At 41.9% G+C, this 17,788-nt stretch overlaps 1 protein-coding gene across 3 annotated transcripts in view; it reads left to right on the top strand.

The window, feature by feature from the left end:
• Nucleotides 1-14,416, top strand: part of ryr2a (ryanodine receptor 2a (cardiac)) — a 122,529-nt gene extending 108,113 nt beyond the window's left edge. For all 3 annotated transcript variants that reach the window (XM_040177416.2, XM_040177414.2, XM_040177420.2), the window contains 14 exons: nucleotides 945-1,095; nucleotides 1,571-1,657; nucleotides 2,214-2,483; nucleotides 2,650-2,780; nucleotides 2,954-2,996; nucleotides 3,976-4,109; nucleotides 4,454-4,514; nucleotides 4,718-4,864; nucleotides 5,779-5,913; nucleotides 7,335-7,491; nucleotides 7,725-7,789; nucleotides 7,952-8,052; nucleotides 8,517-8,568; nucleotides 9,478-14,416. In XM_040177416.2, coding sequence (XP_040033350.2) covers nucleotides 945-1,095; nucleotides 1,571-1,657; nucleotides 2,214-2,483; nucleotides 2,650-2,780; nucleotides 2,954-2,996; nucleotides 3,976-4,109; nucleotides 4,454-4,514; nucleotides 4,718-4,864; nucleotides 5,779-5,913; nucleotides 7,335-7,491; nucleotides 7,725-7,789; nucleotides 7,952-8,052; nucleotides 8,517-8,568; nucleotides 9,478-9,573 — 1,630 coding nt within the window. In that variant the 3' untranslated portion in view covers nucleotides 9,574-14,416. The remainder of the gene's footprint in view (nucleotides 1-944; nucleotides 1,096-1,570; nucleotides 1,658-2,213; nucleotides 2,484-2,649; nucleotides 2,781-2,953; nucleotides 2,997-3,975; nucleotides 4,110-4,453; nucleotides 4,515-4,717; nucleotides 4,865-5,778; nucleotides 5,914-7,334; nucleotides 7,492-7,724; nucleotides 7,790-7,951; nucleotides 8,053-8,516; nucleotides 8,569-9,477) is intronic.
• The last annotated feature ends 3,372 nt before the right edge of the window (nucleotides 14,417-17,788 follow it).

Genomic DNA, 17,788 nt, shown 5'->3' with positions numbered 1-17,788 from the left:
ATATTTCGCGAAAATAGAGAGAATTCTCCGAGCAAGTCTAAAGTGGCTTATCAAAGCGGCTGCAGGAGATTCTAACAGTCCTTTCCCCCCTTTGGTCATTTGAAAACTCTTGAGGTGTGTCTTCTTGGGTGCATTTGAAGGTCATTGGCTTCTCCTTCAAACGCGTCTTCTCCTGGATCGTTCCTTTCACGTCGAGGTGTGAAGCTGCAGCTGTAACCTGAAACCTTCTCTGTCCCATCGGCCCCTCACAGTCCAATGCAATCAATGGAGATACATTTATGCCTCAGTGATTACAACACATCATAAATGATCACAGTTCATGACACTGCTTCATAAGATCTAAAACAGTCCATGTGGTCCAATACTGAAGACATTTGCCTCAATCGGCTGTCTTACATTCAGTTGCTCATTTACTACCTGACAGGAGAAAAAACTCCCAAAAAAAACTCTTTGGGGAGGAAATTGGAAGAAATCCGTAAAGGACGGTAACTAGCATCCGTCCCCACATTGTGACAGAATGTTAATGTGTACAGTGTTTATATGATTTACATGACTTGATTCGTATTGCATTGACTTCATCTAACATGCTAATGTAATAACTATTATATAATAACACACAAACTACGATTCTAACACTAAAAAGTATTACACGTATTATAATTCCACTTCTTGCTTAAATCCCTAACAAAGATAAATTGTTTTTCTATAACAATCTGGATAAAATGTTAATGCCCTGGCAGTGGCAAATAGCTTTGGTTTTATATTTTATTACATTGTTTTTAGTTTTTCAATTTAATTAAGATTTAGTCAAATATAATATATTAATACTAAAATATAGACATTTACACCTGGGCTTTGGTTTGTAAACCTTTATTTCCATTCACTGAGCCCTGTAAATGTCTGAAGCAGAATTGTGTGGTTAGCTGTGTGTTTTGTGATTTCAGGGCTGGACGTGTAGAGAAACCAGAGAAACAACAGAAAAATGAGAAGACTAAGCCAAAAGTGAGAAGGCATCACACCTCAAAGTCTGATGAGCCGGATCTGCAGGAGTCTGCTTTCCTGAAGAAGATCATAGCCTACCAGAGGAAGCTGCTGGTACTGGAGACGTCTGTCCTCATGTTTCAGCCATCGTGCTGTATCTCCTCCTCCTGCTCTTACTGCCCTCCTATAATGTGATTCCGCTGGTCGGAAGCATATACTGCCGTCCCCGCCCTACGTTAAAATATGAGGATTTACCGTAGTTACATAATTCCTTTCACACTGATGAATAGCAAACCAAATTCCCTCCTTGTTTTACCTCCACTGCAGGGGAGCAGCTCCAGGGACACAAAGAGCCTTCAAACTAAAAGGCCGTGCATTTGAAACATGCCCACGTCATTTTAATGAAGTGATTACTAACTTCCAGCCTGCTGAATCCTCATATTTACTTTAAACAGAACAAGCACCAACCACTTCCTGTCGACGGGCGACGCTCCCGTGAAGCTTTTGGGGCTGATGTTGTCTAGTGTCTGTGTGACCTGCTTTTGGATCGGCCCGACAGTAGCAGCACTTCTTCCTCTCTCCCCTGCAGAACTACTTCGCCAGGAACTTCTACAACATGAGGATGCTGGCGCTGTTTGTTGCCTTTGCGATCAACTTCATCCTCCTGTTCTATAAGGTAATGTTGTTATACGGCAGGTGACGGAAACCTCAATTTGTCACAGACCCTTTTTTCCATTTGTTATATGGAGAAAGCGAAGCAATGGCTCATTCAGACCAACAAGCTCTGCAGTAAGATTTTGCAAGCTGTGTTTGTATGCTGATAAGGATAAAGCTAGAAAATAAAATATATCGCTAGTTTGGGGTGTTCAAAGTTAACAATGCAGAACTTTTCTCCTTGCAAGATAAATGGTGAAATTAGCCCAAAGTTAGTCTACCAAACATTTTTTACCAAAAAAACAAACCCAAACTTGATCAGAACCGCACAGTGACCCGCGGAAGGGCCCTTCAACTTTTGTACTACGATGCCAGAATCCCGGCTGGAGTCGCTCCGTGGCGACGCAGACATGTGGTGACCTGCCGTAGTGTCACCTTACGGGACACCATGACTCTTCAGACACCCGTTATATTTACAGCCTTTATTCAAATTATTTCTTGCTTCATCCAACTTAAAACACTTTAGAACTCATAGTTTTGAAGTATGGACCTGAAAACTATTCAATGGTTCCTTCCAGGTGTCAACCTCCTCATCTGTGGTTGAGGAAATGGAGGTGACGTACACCAGCAGCCAACCAGACAACCGGGTTCAGTGGGACCCACTGGGAGGAGAGGCGGTGGAGACGAAGGAAGAGGGGGTGGAGGAGAGCGGGGAGCCCCTGAAGCCCGTCTCCGTCCGCTTTGTCCTGGAGGAGAGCACTGGGTACATGGAGCCCATGTTACGGATCCTGGCTGTCCTGCACACGGTCATCTCCTTCTTTTGCATCATTGGATACTACTGTCTCAAGGCAGGACTGGCTACTGTTCAGCAGAAATAATTACAAACATTTGAATCTCTTCACTTGTTTTTTTTAAGAAATAATTTGTTTCTACCCTTGAATCTTATTAGAGAATTGTTTTAACATTTGAAAGGCCTTTAAGTTAATTTACTTTTGTACTGGCATGTGTCTGTAGGTACCACTGGTGATCTTTAAGAGAGAAAAGGAAGTTGCCAGGAAGCTGGAATTTGATGGCCTTTACATCACAGAACAACCATCTGAGGATGACATCAAAGGACAGTGGGACAGACTGGTAATCAACACACAGTGAGTAGGCCCTGTGTGTGTATGGGGTGTGTAGGGCCTGTACTGCAACAATATTCTTAGAAAGGACAAATGGCAATAAGCGGTAGACGTGTGAAGAACCAGGAGGACGAACATGAGACGCGGTTGTGCTGTTTGCTGCAGTCCTTTAAAATGAGTGTCCTTCTGATTTTCAGATCTTTCCCCAACAACTATTGGGATAAGTTTGTGAAGAGGAAGGTAGGTGTTCTTTTTTAATAATAACAGTTTTGTCTTATTACCGGGAGCTTCTTACAAAACCACGTTCACTAAAGAACAATAACAATTCCCGAGCTGAGAGCAGCTCCGAGGAAAATATTCTTCAGTTCAGATAGAGATTGATTCATTTATAATTTGAAACTAGGGTCATCCAACTTTTTAATACATTTTTTTTATTTCAAAATGTCAATTTAAGGTATTTTAAAAAACCCGGATGTGATGAGGCACATTGCTGACTGTGAGTTGGGAAGGGCCGTTAAATCTCTTGTTGCAAAAAGACGTCGGATTGTATTGAAGTCTATGAGAGAAATTACTTTCGATTTATTCCCTCAGTGAACGTTGTAAACATGAGTTTATGGTCTAAAGCTCTAGTTTCACTTCTTGCTTAATGCAGGGTGATGTTCATTTAGTAAATGAAGGTCCATTCAGAGTCACGGCCCATAAAGAAGGGGATGCCTTTGGGCGGGGCTACTGTGGGATTGGCAGGTCGTATCACTACCTGTACTTGGGGCAATATGGGCACTTTGGTTCAGCGTGTAGAGGAAAATGGTTTCCATATTCCAACATATAGTCACATTATAATCATCTCTGTGTAATAGTTTAGGAACAATATAGCTACAGACATATGTATGTAGGTATGGATTTAGAATTTGACAGAGGGAGGGCTAGAGGAAGGCACAGACATAATAACACCACCGTCTCGGTAACAAATACAATGTTACTCCAAATCCCACATAGAATCATAAGTGATATAATTCAGCCTGACGGAGGGAGCTGCGTGCCACTTTGACCTTTCTGTCTCCTCAGAGATGCTATTTCATTTATATTCTCTCCTCTTTGGTGGTTTTAATAATAGCTAATGAGTGAACACTTTTTATTCTGCTGCTGGCAATTTAAAACCACTCATTCAGATCCATCTGAGATGCAATGTGTTTATTAAAGATGTCCTGCCCTTTCTTAGGTGATGGATAAATATGGGGAGTTCTACGGCCACGACCGCATCAGTGAGCTGCTGGGAATGGACAAAGCTGCTCTGGACTTCAGTGACTCTCACAAGAAGAGGAAGCCCAGGAGAGACAGCTCACTGGCAGCTGTGTGAGTATTCTGTGTGTGTGTGTAAGGCTTCCCAGGCACACTAGGAGTTTGATCTAAAGACTGAAACATTTGTATATAATATATAAATGAAGGTGTAATGGGTGTATTTTGTTGTCACAGTGCCACAGCGTTCCACTGTAGGGGGACCATAGTTGTCATATACAGTACTTAATTCACTAAAAAGAGACATGCTCTACAGGAGAGTACCCATGCAGGGCAATTAATACCACATATGAATAAAAGCATAAGGAGACAATTTATGATACTTTTATGACTCTTGAAGAGCTAGTGGGAGGCTCCACACATGATTGTCCTCTGTGAACATCTCCTCCCTCTGTTATCAGGCTGAACTCCATTGATGTCAAGTACCAGATCTGGAAGTTGGGCGTTGTATTCACAGACAATGTAAGTATGTAGAGGCCCAGCGCTGCATATCTGCCTCCCATTCACAAATCACAGGCGTTTTCAAAAATACTGGAATATTTTATGGATGAAGTATTACCTGGGTATGTACAGCAAAAAAGAGTAAACTAAAAAACCCTAGTTTAAACATCTTCTGTGGTAACGGGTTATGACGTAACCTCTCTCCTCTTGCTGGCTTCTTGCAGTCCTTCCTGTATCTGGCCTGGTACATGACCATGTCCATCCTGGGTCACTATAACAACTTCTTCTTTGCTGCCCATCTGCTCGACATCGCCATGGGCTTCAAGACGCTCCGCACCATCCTGTCTTCAGTCACGCACAACGGAAAACAGGTATAGCCAACAGAATTACATCTGCAGACAAGTATTAGCATCAGCTCGCTTGTACTCAAACTATTTAATGTATTACAAGATACCATAGAAATGATTCGGCCCCACTGGCACACTAGACAGCTGGCTGACTCACTTCTCCGCTGAAGATACACACCGTAGTCCTAACGCAAATACATTACAGACTACTTTCTCCTTCAGTTAAATGGGGACAGGAGACAGATGCTGCCCGTCAGTCTGCCACACCACACCAATGTATGTCAATAACTACCGCATTTTACGCACTCCAAGGCGCACTTAAAAGCCTTTAATTTTCTCGACAGTGCGCCTTATAATCCGGAGCGCCTTATAGTGCGGAAAATACGGTAATCTAAAACAGTGCAGCCGGGTTATCAACAAGGTCCAAAACAATGAGACTCAGACCACATGCCTGCATCCTTGATATGAACACTAACCATTCATATCAGGAATCAGGAATCATTTACTGCCATAATACGTCAGACGTACAAGGAATTGGACTTGGCGCTTGGTGCGTAACAGCAGACAGTACGACAATGGACGACAAGACAACAGTGCACAAGGAATAAAATAAAAAGTAATTCTATGGGTTAGTAATATAAGGCTATGGGTTTGTTTATAATAAAGGAATAAAAGTTCAAGTTAAAAATATTTAAAAATGGAAAATAAAGTGCACCAGTGAACATAAAGTGACAAAAGTGACAAGTGGAAAAGGTGAAAGTGTAAGTGACGGGTGCAGTGGGAAAGAAAGTGACCGGTGGAATGTCAGAGTCAGTCAGTGGGATCAACCTCAGCATCCTTCACGTTGTATACACATGTCTACTGTAGCGTTTGGAAGTAATGGCACCCGCACAGAAGTGACTGCTTGAATGCAGCTGGACCTCTCTCCTTCCTTTCAGCTGGTGTTAACTGTTGGCCTGTTAGCAGTGGTGGTGTACCTCTACACAGTAGTGGCCTTCAACTTCTTCAGGAAGTTTTACAACAAGGGTGAAGACGGAGAACTGCCAGACATGAAGTGTGACGACATGTTGACGGTGAGTATGATACGTGTTTAGCTTTAACGGGAAAGTAGACGTAGTCACAGTGGCATTGCCAATTATTTTTAGGACTACAATTGTGAAACACCGAGGTATATTTGTGAACCTCGTTTTTTTTTTTAAACCAGCCTCAAGTGGTCATATGAACTTTTATCTGAGTCAGATAAAGTATTCTCAACATATTGTGCTTTACTAGAAAACCTGTTGAGGCATCTTTATCTATCAGCTCTGTGCAGTAACACCGCTGAAGTTACGCACATATCAGAAAAGGCCGGTCTCAGTATCCCGAGGAGCCTGCCAGTACACTGCGTCCAGCACCATTTATGGACAGAACGTCATGGGTCCGAGCTTTCAGTCCGACCCTCGGGCTCTGTGCGCGGTTCAGCTGAGCTGCTGCAAGATTACACACTCTAATTTTCTGCTGTTTATTTTCCTGCCCACTTGTCAGCTTTTTAGGAGTAAAATCTGAATAGGATCAGAAGGATGAATTCTGTGCTACCAACCTGGGGTGCACACAGTGATGAAAGCTCAATTAAAGGCTTTGTGGGGTACAGTAACTATGGTGATCCTGGATAACGGGATTTGGAACAGGAAATCAGCTTCAAGATGAGGGAGCAGGTTAGCTACAGTAGCAGCAAAGCTACTGCTCTGATTCCTCCTGGTTAACGGGGAACTAGCTTCATGTTACAGGTTAGTGACTCTGAGTTTAGAGACTTCAGAGATTAATCAGCGCGTTAAACTCGGTCGCTGCACTTGATGCCTGTTGAGCACGAGTCAGATCTCACTCCGTCTGGTCAGTGGTGGTGGGTGGAAACAAGAAAAGACAGAATAAATGGCTGCTGTGATGTGGCTGTTCACTGATACCGTAGAAATACTATAAAAGGACTCTGGTGTGTGTGTGTGTTTTCTGAGGCCTTCTGCCACCCGGAAATTTTCGGACACAGACCGCCTTTAATCCCCCATAGTCAGCCACCCATAGCATTCCACAGAGCTCTTCTGTTACCTATTAAGGGGCCGCGAGTGGCAGCTCGAACCGGTCTCCAGGAAGGTGACAGGGGCTTAGTGGGATGGAGGGATGGACTGAACAAGGACCACTGCCTCTGGCACGTTTGTGCTCTTCCCTCTCCCTCTCCCTGCTCTCCCTAATGTGGATAAATCCTTTACAATAATACTCACAGCCGGATGAGAGGATCAGAGCGGATCTGTTAGCGTTCATCTTTCTCTCTCTGTACAGGGTTTTCCCATCGTATTCACTCATCTTTCCCTCAAATCTTTATTATTTTCCGCTTACTTAACATTGTTAAATAATGTACATAATCAATCAGTCCAACATCTTTTTATTACTGAAAATGAGTTAAAAATGACCCAAAAAGTGCACAGGGTTACATGTCTGCCCCCTCCTCTCCCCTTTCTGCCAGTGCTACATGTTCCACATGTATGTAGGTGTGAGAGCAGGTGGAGGCATTGGTGACCAGATTGAGGACCCAGCAGGTGACGAGTATGAGATCTACCGCATCATCTTTGACATCACCTTCTTCTTCTTCGTCATCGTTATCCTCCTGGCCATCATACAGGGTGAGCCATCTGAACCACACGCGCACAGATGACTCCCTTTAGATGTTATTCTGCTTGAGCTAAATGTTTAGTAGTAGTTGGGAGTCTTTTATGTTTTTACATTAGAAAGGTCTAATACCTTGACTTCACATTGAACTATAAATTTGCCATTTTTTTGCATGAAACCAAAGACTTTCCACTGGTTGTGGTGCAGGTAGTTAATGTGTACACCATTTGTGGTCTGAACACTGTAGGGTTGATCATTGACGCTTTTGGGGAACTGAGGGACCAGCAGGAACAAGTGAAAGAAGACATGGAGGTACAGCGAGATACTCTTTTTTAAACAGACTTTCCTGGGGCCGTTCCCCTGATTTAATAGTAGGAGAAAAAATAAAATATAGATATCTATAGATATATAGATATAGATTTAAATAATGTGTGTGTATTGACATCACCTAACGCTGACTCGTTTCTCTTCCAGACCAAATGTTTTATCTGTGGAATAGGTAACGACTACTTTGACACAGTGCCGCATGGCTTTGAAACGCACACGCTACAGGAGCACAACCTCGCCAACTACTTGTGAGTCCATCTCATAGTGTGTGTGTGCGTGTGTGTGTCTTTGAGTGTGTGAACCACTAAAGTTGCGTGAGTGCTGTATTGAAAAACACCTGATTGGCTGGCGACCGGAAGGCAGCGATGACATAAAACCAGTTAACACACATCAAGCTCAGCTTGAGCCAGGACCCGATGGATCAGGTCTCTGTGAAGATGTGGGGCTCGACAGTCAACAACCTCCTGTTGCTGAGTTGAAATGAATTTCCCTTCATCCGCTCAAGAGCCACTGGATGATGTGTTTTAACATCGGTTTTATGCTGTTGATTCAACCCAAATCTCTATTTCATTATTAATAATCATGTGTACTGTGTATTTTGCCAGTGGAATGGATGGATTGAATCTGGCTGGTTTGTGTTTGTGCATTCGGGTAACGATAATACTGAAACACACAATGGGTGTATGTGTGTGTGTGTGTGTTTGTATTTCAGATTCTTTGTGATGTACCTCATCAACAAAGATGAAACCGAGCACACAGGCCAGGTAAAGCAGCTCATTTCCCTTTGTCATCAGTGTGGTGCTGTAATGTGGTTAGTAGCTGCTTCACGGGGTTTCAGATCCCTGCTGCTTGCGTTGAGCCTCAGTATGCTTCAACTACATTGCTCGTTCTCTGACAGCATCTGAAACCTTTCTAATAGTGAATGGGAAATCTTACCCTTCTGTTCGATGGCCCGCCAACTGCATTTCGTAGGTAATAAACACGCTTCCCTTGTTCATACGAAGGTATTGCTGAAGCGTATTGAGGCTTTCAATGCCTCAGTAGCTGTGTTTTGTTAGTTTCCATCATAAATATTATAAATATTTTAAACCAGCGTAGTAAAAAAGCTGTATAGAAACAACAAAATGTGTTCAAACTTCCTCAGTTGGGCCACATTTGTGTTTACCTTCACAAACAGTTGATGTGTAATGGATTATGGATGTACCTTTGCTGAATAAACGGTCTCTTAGCAAATGTCACATGACTAATCAGCTGTCTCCGCTGTTGGTGCCCTCCCAGATGTATATTTAGGTTGTCGTCGTCGTTGTTTCCGGACAGGATGAAACATGGTTAAAAAATACCCATTTAAACTTTACCAATGTTGTATTGTACATGCATTACATTAACACGGCCACTTGCATTGTTTCGGGCGTCCAACCTCTACTTCTTCTTCTACTCTTTCGACTGGTCGATTATAGCCGTGTCTTCTCTTCTGACCAACTAACCGTAGCTGAGTTTATATACTCCAAACCTGTTGGTCTCTACAGTATCTAATTCACCTTTTTCATGTGGTGCAACATTTCAATTGTTCGCTTGACAACCGAATGGAAACACAGACAGAGTTTGAAGTTATTAACTCTTAATATGCTGTACATAATGTAATCCTTTCCTCCCTCCTTCTCTCTGTCTTAAAGGAATCTTACGTATGGAAGATGTACCAAGAGCGTTGCTGGGAGTTCTTCCCTGCTGGTGACTGTTTCCGGAAACAATATGAGGATCAGCTTAACTGATCAGTTTTCCTGCAGCAACAAACTCTTCCCCTTCATTCTGTAACCTGTTCAAGGTCCTCTGAAGCCATTTCCCCGATGCTTTTCCCTGAAACTTTTCTCTAAGGAGACCCAACCAAACAAACAAGTTCTACACTCGACTTCATTTCCCATGTGAGGAACCACGTCTCCAACAGGCCCTAAACCGTTCTCCTGGATCTTCCTCATCCAGGCACTCAACTCGCCAGCTTTTCACCAACTTCCAGCACACTTTTCTTGGAATGCTTTAAACTCTGACTTTGTACATAGAAAATATCAGAGTATATGGTGTGAAGGGGCCGGTGGCATGTCAAGATTTTTGGCTCAGATAAGGACTTTGTTGCTTCATCTTATTTCACATCCGCAGTAACAAGCAAAAAATACTACTGGAGCCAAAGGAAAGTAAGGACATATAAGACGGACAAGGGAGGAGAGCAGATGGCAAATGAAGGGAATTCTTTCTGAGAGACTGTCAAGACAATGAGATTAGTATGAGGATTTTTACTGCTTTTCATTTGTACAATGCACGTTGCATGTAGGTACAGGATGTGGATAGAACAACGCCGCTGTAATCCAACACAACAGCTCTGCAACACTCAGACCTTTGAGAATCAGACTGTCAAAGAGGTGAGGGATTCAATTCAACTCTAGCTTGTGGTACATGTGAAGTGGAAAGATTTAAGGTGCCTCAAAATAATAATCTAATGCAACACCACCAAACTTCGGCCTCCACACTTACCAGAGTCAAATCAACACCTCTGCGACACGGTCAAATAGAACGGGACATCCTGATCTTCACAAATAGGGCTGTTTTACTGGATTGAATAAAGGCACAGGTTCCAGATGTTAATATTTTGTCCATACCCTGTACATGCCAACACTATGTGAAGGGCTCCCTTATTAAGTGTTCACCTTGCTAGCACTATGGTCAAAGTATGTTTTGTTCCAGATGAACTGACTGACCGGGAAAGTGCCAAAGTGTCAGCCAAACATCAACATGTCATAGTCCTCCATAAGCTTGCAATTTATCTACATCTCTTTTTTTAAAGACTACATGAATAAATAAAACCTCCAAACTATGTTTTCAAAATGGTAAAATTCATTAATGACATGTTTGGTCCCTAAATAGAAACCCTTTTAATGATTTTTTTTGCCCCAGTAAGAAGCATGTTCTTAGAATAGAGTCGCTGTCTGTCCAACAGTCTGATCCAGGTCAAAATAGGTCCGATTGCCATGAAATGTACTGAGCCTCTGACCTCCAGCCACCATTCAGGCAAACTCAATATTCCTGCTTCTTGTCGAGGCTTTAACAAGAACGAACGAGTCAGCATGTTGGTTTGCTTTTGTTTTTGCACAGTAGTATTGTGGAGTGTCACAAACATCACAGGCTGTAAGTGTCACTAGTTGGGGGTTAGGACTTTTTTCAAATAATGCTTCTTAACTAGAGCATGCTCGGTACATTTGTTAATCAAAGGATGTAGTTTTATAAAAAAGCAATACTGAATCTGCAAAAAAAACAACTTTGTTTTTACTGTATAGCTTAAGATGAAGTTATCACATGCTTGTTAACTAAGGTGAATATTCACAGACTGGAGCAACCCATCAGTAACAGCTGGAGGACGGGCTGAAGGCAAATGAACAGTGTATGGGTAAAAGCAGGGGGATGGATATAGTGGATATATAGTGCCTTACTAAGCCTGGGGTAAGTTATGGAGGAGGAGAGAGGCATTTCAGAAGGCCTGACATAAATACAACGCACTCTTAGAGCAGGCTGACTGGTGGAAACATGCTATGTGTGCGCACTATACAACAGTAGAAGTAGAAGGTAAGAGAATTGCCCTCAGGACTGTCATTGGGAATTTCAAATGTCTGGCATGCCACAATGGTCCTTGAGCAGTTCTGGTGCACACCTGTTTAGAACTATCACATGACATCATTTCACTTTTAAGTTGTGCTTGTATTGTAGGTTTGTGCAGTGAAGAGGGGGGTGTGACAATTTTAAAAAATGCACTTGTCCAGTGCAGATGGCTTCTATCTTTATTTTGAGGGACTCCATGTGCACAGTTCATTACAGCCGAGCAGCAATCTCCTGGTCTCAAAAACTAAGCCGATGCGGATATGCAGGTCCTTGAACGACCACCATTAAGTCGTTTCCCCTCGTGGTACATTTCACCTTTTAGCCATAGCAGAGACACCGCCGGAATCACAGCACTGTGGTCGGGGCTTTGTGGGTCGAATTGGGATTCGTATGGCGGTAGCCAGGCTGGCTAACACTAGCAGCTAGTCATACTGCTAATGCTAACAACAGTAGCCACACAACCAAAATCTACAGTTCATTGTCCCTTTGAAACTCTAAACAAACATATATTTTTTGGCGACTTTATTTAGTTATATCTGATTCGGTTGTCACAATAACAACTCTTGGAAACTATGAGAGTTCCTTGTGTTATACCACTTTACATAAGGAATAGTAGAATTACCGTAGCTGTGTTATAGTGCTGCAGACATACAAACTAATATATCTCAACTTTGAGAGACAGATATCCATAATCCATGACAATGTTTTCATATTGCTATTTTTCCTGCTCTGCACTTCAATTGTTACACCCCTCACTGCAAAGACGACTGATTAAATGATTAAAGTGGAAGAAAAACACAAAGCTTCCATTGCACACATACAAAGTTTAACCTTTTAGGATGTGGGTTGAACGAATTAAATGAATAACAAATTAATAACATCATAAACCATGGGCCTCATTCACCAAATGTTCTTAAGAACAAATTTGTGCTTAATCCCCAGTTACGCAGTTTTCACAAAGATTCTGGCCTTCACCAATGTTTTCTTATGTAAGAACAGAATTCTTAGCACTCTTACACACAGTTGAGAGCTGACATGTTTGCGCAAAATAAGTAGTTATACCATTTTCGTCCGTTCTAATTTAAAATGGAACATTTCTCTCCTTTATCATTTTGCAACCATTATTTTGATTGTTTTACACATAATTATGTCTGTTTGTTTGAATAAATGCACACTACACTTACTGCTCATTTGGGAATTAACAAGGCGTTAAACTATGCTAAATAGTAGCAATAGAGCACAAGTTTTCAATTTACGACATATTGGGATTCATTATTCTAAGACCGCACCTGCGAACAATTCCGCTGTTTAGGAACACGTCATGGATCACGCTTAGACTTTTCTTAGGAACAAATGTAAGAAATAAGGAATATACTAAGAACTTAGGAGTATTTTGGTAAATGAGGCCCAATATTTTATTTAAAGCACAGTTATTATTGCATTACTATTCATTTTTTGTGTTGATTGAATGAATGCTTATATGCTTATCCAAACCGGTTGATTTATCTGTTTTTACTTTTTTTTGTGATGGTCTTATGCAATACATCAAAACAACTTACTGTTTTTGTATTGACATTCTCCAAAAAGATATATCTAAAGAAATTGCCATTGCATGATTAACAACTATATCAAAGACACAAACACTGTGTCACCTATAACTATACTAGGATTATTTAAGAATAATTAATATTTCTGTATTATTGTATTTAAGTGTTGTGTCTTTCAATGTAACTCTTAAAGTCATTTGCCACGTGCTGCGTCCCTGAAAAAAAAGGGAGTGGCTCTGGCTTTTTCCCACTTCTCCATCTCCGTTTAAATATACTATAAGTCAAATATTTGTTTAAGAATCATTTTAGGCTCAAGCAATAGCCCTTCAGGGAGCGTGTGGGAGGTGACTGACCATTGTAAAGTGCAAACAAAGGCAAAACAAATAAAGGCTTGCTTAACGCAGTCTCAGTTTAAAATACAAATACTCATTTCATTTATAATCTGTGTAATAATTTAACTCAATATAAATAAGCGTATGAATAATAATGGCAAGGAAACAAAACATTTAACTTTAAAGGTGCAGAAGAGCATATAGTTATATATCTATATATTGTTATACATATGCCACTCTTGTGTTTCTGCTATCAGCTTTCACGTAGAGGAGGTCCTATTTTCTTCCAGAGAAAGTAACACTTTTACTGGTTCGGCTTATGATCAACATGCAGTATGATGCAGTCAGCAATAGAAGTTTGCTGCCAAATGTTTGTGTTTTCTATGTTTTTTTTAAATATAACTAACACCAAACATTTGCTAAGAAGAGTAGTACTCCCACCTTGAAAAGTGGTCGTGAAATGTAATTGCTACTAGTCATTAGAAGTCAATATCTTACCTGAGTCAGTTAGTTCCTGACATTATGTACAAGTAAAATACATACCGCCCCAGGAGACGACTAAAGAGCCTGATTCTACGGAATACACCCTTAACGTTGAATGAGGAAGGAGACATTTAGCACAAATAAATGGACCAATACAAGAATGTTCAAAGTGTTCCAGTGGAGTGCTGTGTGCTCACGATGCCATGCCTATTTTTCACTTTCTATTTTAATTGCAATACCACCTCAAACTGAATAATGCCATTACCAAATGGTGTTTTGTTATTAATATTAATAACAGAAGGGGCATGTTAATTTGCCACTGAATTGTGCACCAGTTAGACTTTTTGAGTTGACTGTTGCAACCTGTGAGGGATAAATGTATTAAGTGGGACTGAGTCCTGAACAATGAATGAATTTGCATGATTTTGGAAATAAAACTTTATTTATTAACTTGTGACGAGGAGAAAATTATTAATTGTACATTGTTGACTGTCTGTGCATGCTTTGTTGTTATTTGATATAGAATATAAAGTCTATGAAGACAATTATTCATGCTCACCATCTTTGACAATGTCTGAATTAATAACTTAATACATGTGAACAGGGCAGATCTCTGGTCTATTTTTTTTCTTCTTGTTTTAATTTGATAAAATTGGTCTAAATATTGCTCCTAGAATTGAAAACAGATGCCAGGTCCCAATGTAACAACAATATGTTACTTGTGTGTCTTTAAAACACACATAATACAACTTTATATATAGATGAATTCATTTGCTATAAAATAAAACAAAATGAAAAGTAGTTCATCACTGAAAACGTCTACTTTTCATTTTAGAAACCACGGTTGGTTTGAATGTGTGCAACCTGGTTCAACTTGACATTAATGCAACTCATACAAACGCCTGAAAGAGAAGTGGTCCAAAACCGTCTGTGAGAACGATTGGTCTTCAGGCTTCTCCAAATGCTGGCAATATTATGAGATCTCCATTTTCCAATGTTAAGCCTTTACATGAAATGCCAGTTGTGTTTCATGTCAACGCAGCTGCTTTCATTTGTTGCACACTTTTAGCTGTGCTGCCTCAGCGGGTGAAATCTGAGAAGAAGGAAAGTTCTAGAGACCAACTGAGACGACATCTACTCCATTGAAGCAGTTTTCTTTCCTGCATTGTGTGCATTGTTGTTTGATATTGAAAATGTTGAAAACATTTTATATTTAGGGGTATATGTGACATATCTGTAATAGACGTGTAATATCAATGAGCCACATTCATACAAATCCTTTTACGAAATACTATAATAATAATATTTTCTAAGAATGTGCCCTCAATGTTAAAACAAGATCCTGGTAAATTTAATTCAATTCAATTCATTTTATTTTGTATAGCCCAGAATCGCAAATTACAAATTTGCCTCAGAGGGCTTTACAGTCTGTACTCATACGACATCCTCTGTCCCGAAACCCATCATCGGCACAGGAAAAACTCCCCAAAAAATGAAAAAACCCTTCCAAGAGGGGAAAAAGGGAAGAAACTTAGGGAGAACGTCAGAGGAGGGATCCCACTCCCGGGATGGACAGACTACAATGGATGCCATGTGTACAGAATGAACAATGTATAATACATGCAATTCCTATGACAGGAATGCTTCAAGTAATTGTGAGTAGTAAGTCAGGCGCACAGCAGGACCACTGCAGGGGCAACCACCATCACATAGAACCACCATCAGATAGAACCACCATCACATAGAACCACCATACACAGAAGCCTGTGGGGAGTGAGAGCACAGAGACTTTAGGAGAGGGTAATGTTGGTTTACGAGTACAGTAATATGATTACTGTAAAGATAAAAGTAATTAATTAAGCATCTTAGACACTAATATTCTATGGTGATAAAGTGTTAAAAGTAAGCAGGAGGAGTTTTAAATGGACTGTAAATGGTAAATGGACTGTACTTGTTTAGCGCTTTTCTAGTCTTCTGACCACTCAAAGCGCTTTAACACTAAATGACATCATTCACCCATTCACACCCATTCACACACTGATGACAGGAGAACCATACGCAGTGACACCTGCCCATCAGTAACTAACATTCACACACTGTAGTCGCAGCTGCAGGAGCAATGTTGGGTTAAGTGTCTTGTCCAAGGCAGCCGGATCTCCAAAACCTGTTGGTAAAAATGTATACAAAAATCTTGAACATACAAATTCGTAGTGACACATACTAAATAAATACGGACTGCAACTGATGACGTCACCCTATTCAAAGTGAATAGGGTGACCTGCATTACATTACATTACATTACATGTCATTTAGCTGACGCTTTTATCCAAAGCGACGTACAATAAGTGCATTCAACCATAGGGTACAAACTCAGGAGAACAAGAAACAAGAAAGTGCAATTTCCTCAAATAAGCGAATTTACAATTTGCTATAGATGAGTGACGTCACAAGTACAATTTAAGTGCTGCAATTTGTTAGTCTTTAGTCGAGGTAGAGTCTGAAGAGGTGTGTCTTTAGTTTGCGGCGGAAGATGTGAAGGCTCTCTGCGGTCCTGATGTCTTCAGAGAGCGCGTTCCACCATTTCGGCGCAAGGACAGCGAAGAGTCGAGACCTAGTCGAGTGTTTTGCTCTCAGTGAGGGAGGGACGAGTAGTTTTGCAGATGCAGAGCGGAGAGTGCGGGTTGGGATGTAGGGTTTGACCATGTCCTGGATGTAAGCTGGACCCGATCCATTCACAGCATGGTACGTGAGCACCAGTGTTTTGAACTGGATGCGGGCGGCCACCGGTAGCCAGTGAAGAGAGCGGAGGAGTGGAGTAGTGTGGGAGAATTTCGGAAGGTTGAAGACCAGTCGAGCTGCTGCATTCTGAATGAGCTGCAGAGGTCGAATGGCGGTGGCAGGGAGACCTGCCAGGAGGGAGTTGCAGTAGTCCAGGCGGGAGATGACAAGAGCCTGAATCAGTACCTGCGCTGCCTTCTGAGTGAGAAGGGGACGTATTCTCCTGATGTTGTAGAGCGTGTATCTACAGGATCGCGTTGTCGCAGTGATGTTGGGAGTCAGGGAGAGTTGGTTGTCGAGTGTGACGCCGAGGTTCTTAGCAGTCGAAGTGGGCGTTAGCACAGAGTTTCCAAAGTTGACTGTCAGGTCCTGGGTAAGCGAATCTTTTCCGGGAAAGAGAAGTAGTTCAGTCTTGTCGGGGTTGATTTTCAGATGGTGGGCGGACATCCACTGAGAGATGTCAGTTAGACAGGCAGAGATCCGAGCCGCCACCTGGGTGTCCGAGCGAGGGAAGGAGAGAATTAGTTGGGTGTCATCGGCATAGCTGTGGTAAGAGAAGCCATGCGAGCGAATGACAGCGCCAAGAGAGTTGGTGTAAAGCGAAAACAGGAGGGGACCCAGCACGGAACCCTGAGGAACTCCAGTAGTAAGAGGACACGGTTCCGACACAGATCCTCGCCAGGTTACCCGGTAGGTGCGGCCATCGAGGTAGGACGAGAGAAGGGAGAGAGCAGAGCCTGTGACACCAAGTTCTTGAAGGGAGGAAATAAGGATCTGGTGGTTGACCGTGTCAAATGCAGCAGAGAGGTCCAGAAGGATGAGGACAGAGGAGAGAGAGGCGGCTCTAGCAGTGTGGAGTTGCTCAGAGACAGCAAGGAGAGCAGTCTCTGTAGAGTGGCCTGCCTTGAAACCTGACTGGTGGGGGTCAAGGAGGTTGTTACAGTGGAGATAAGAGGAGAGTTGATTAAAGATAGCACGTTCAAGGGTTTTGGACAAGAAGGGAAGAAGAGAGACCGGTCTGTAGTTGTTTTCTTCAGAAGGGTTGAGGGTGGGTTTCTTCAGGAGAGGGTTGACTCTTGCCTCCTTCAGAGAATTGGGAAAACAGCCAGATAACAGAGCGTTGTTGATGAGAAAGGTAAGGAACGGAAGAAGGTCAGGTGCGATAGATTGTAGAAGATGTGATGGAATGGGGTCAAGAGGGC

The sequence above is a fragment of the Gasterosteus aculeatus genome, chromosome 5, assembly GCF_964276395.1.
Source record: "Gasterosteus aculeatus chromosome 5, fGasAcu3.hap1.1, whole genome shotgun sequence".
Lineage (NCBI taxonomy): Eukaryota > Metazoa > Chordata > Actinopteri > Perciformes > Gasterosteidae > Gasterosteus > Gasterosteus aculeatus.
Note: the sequence above shows the minus strand (reverse complement) of the source record. Positions and strands in the feature narration are given on the sequence as shown.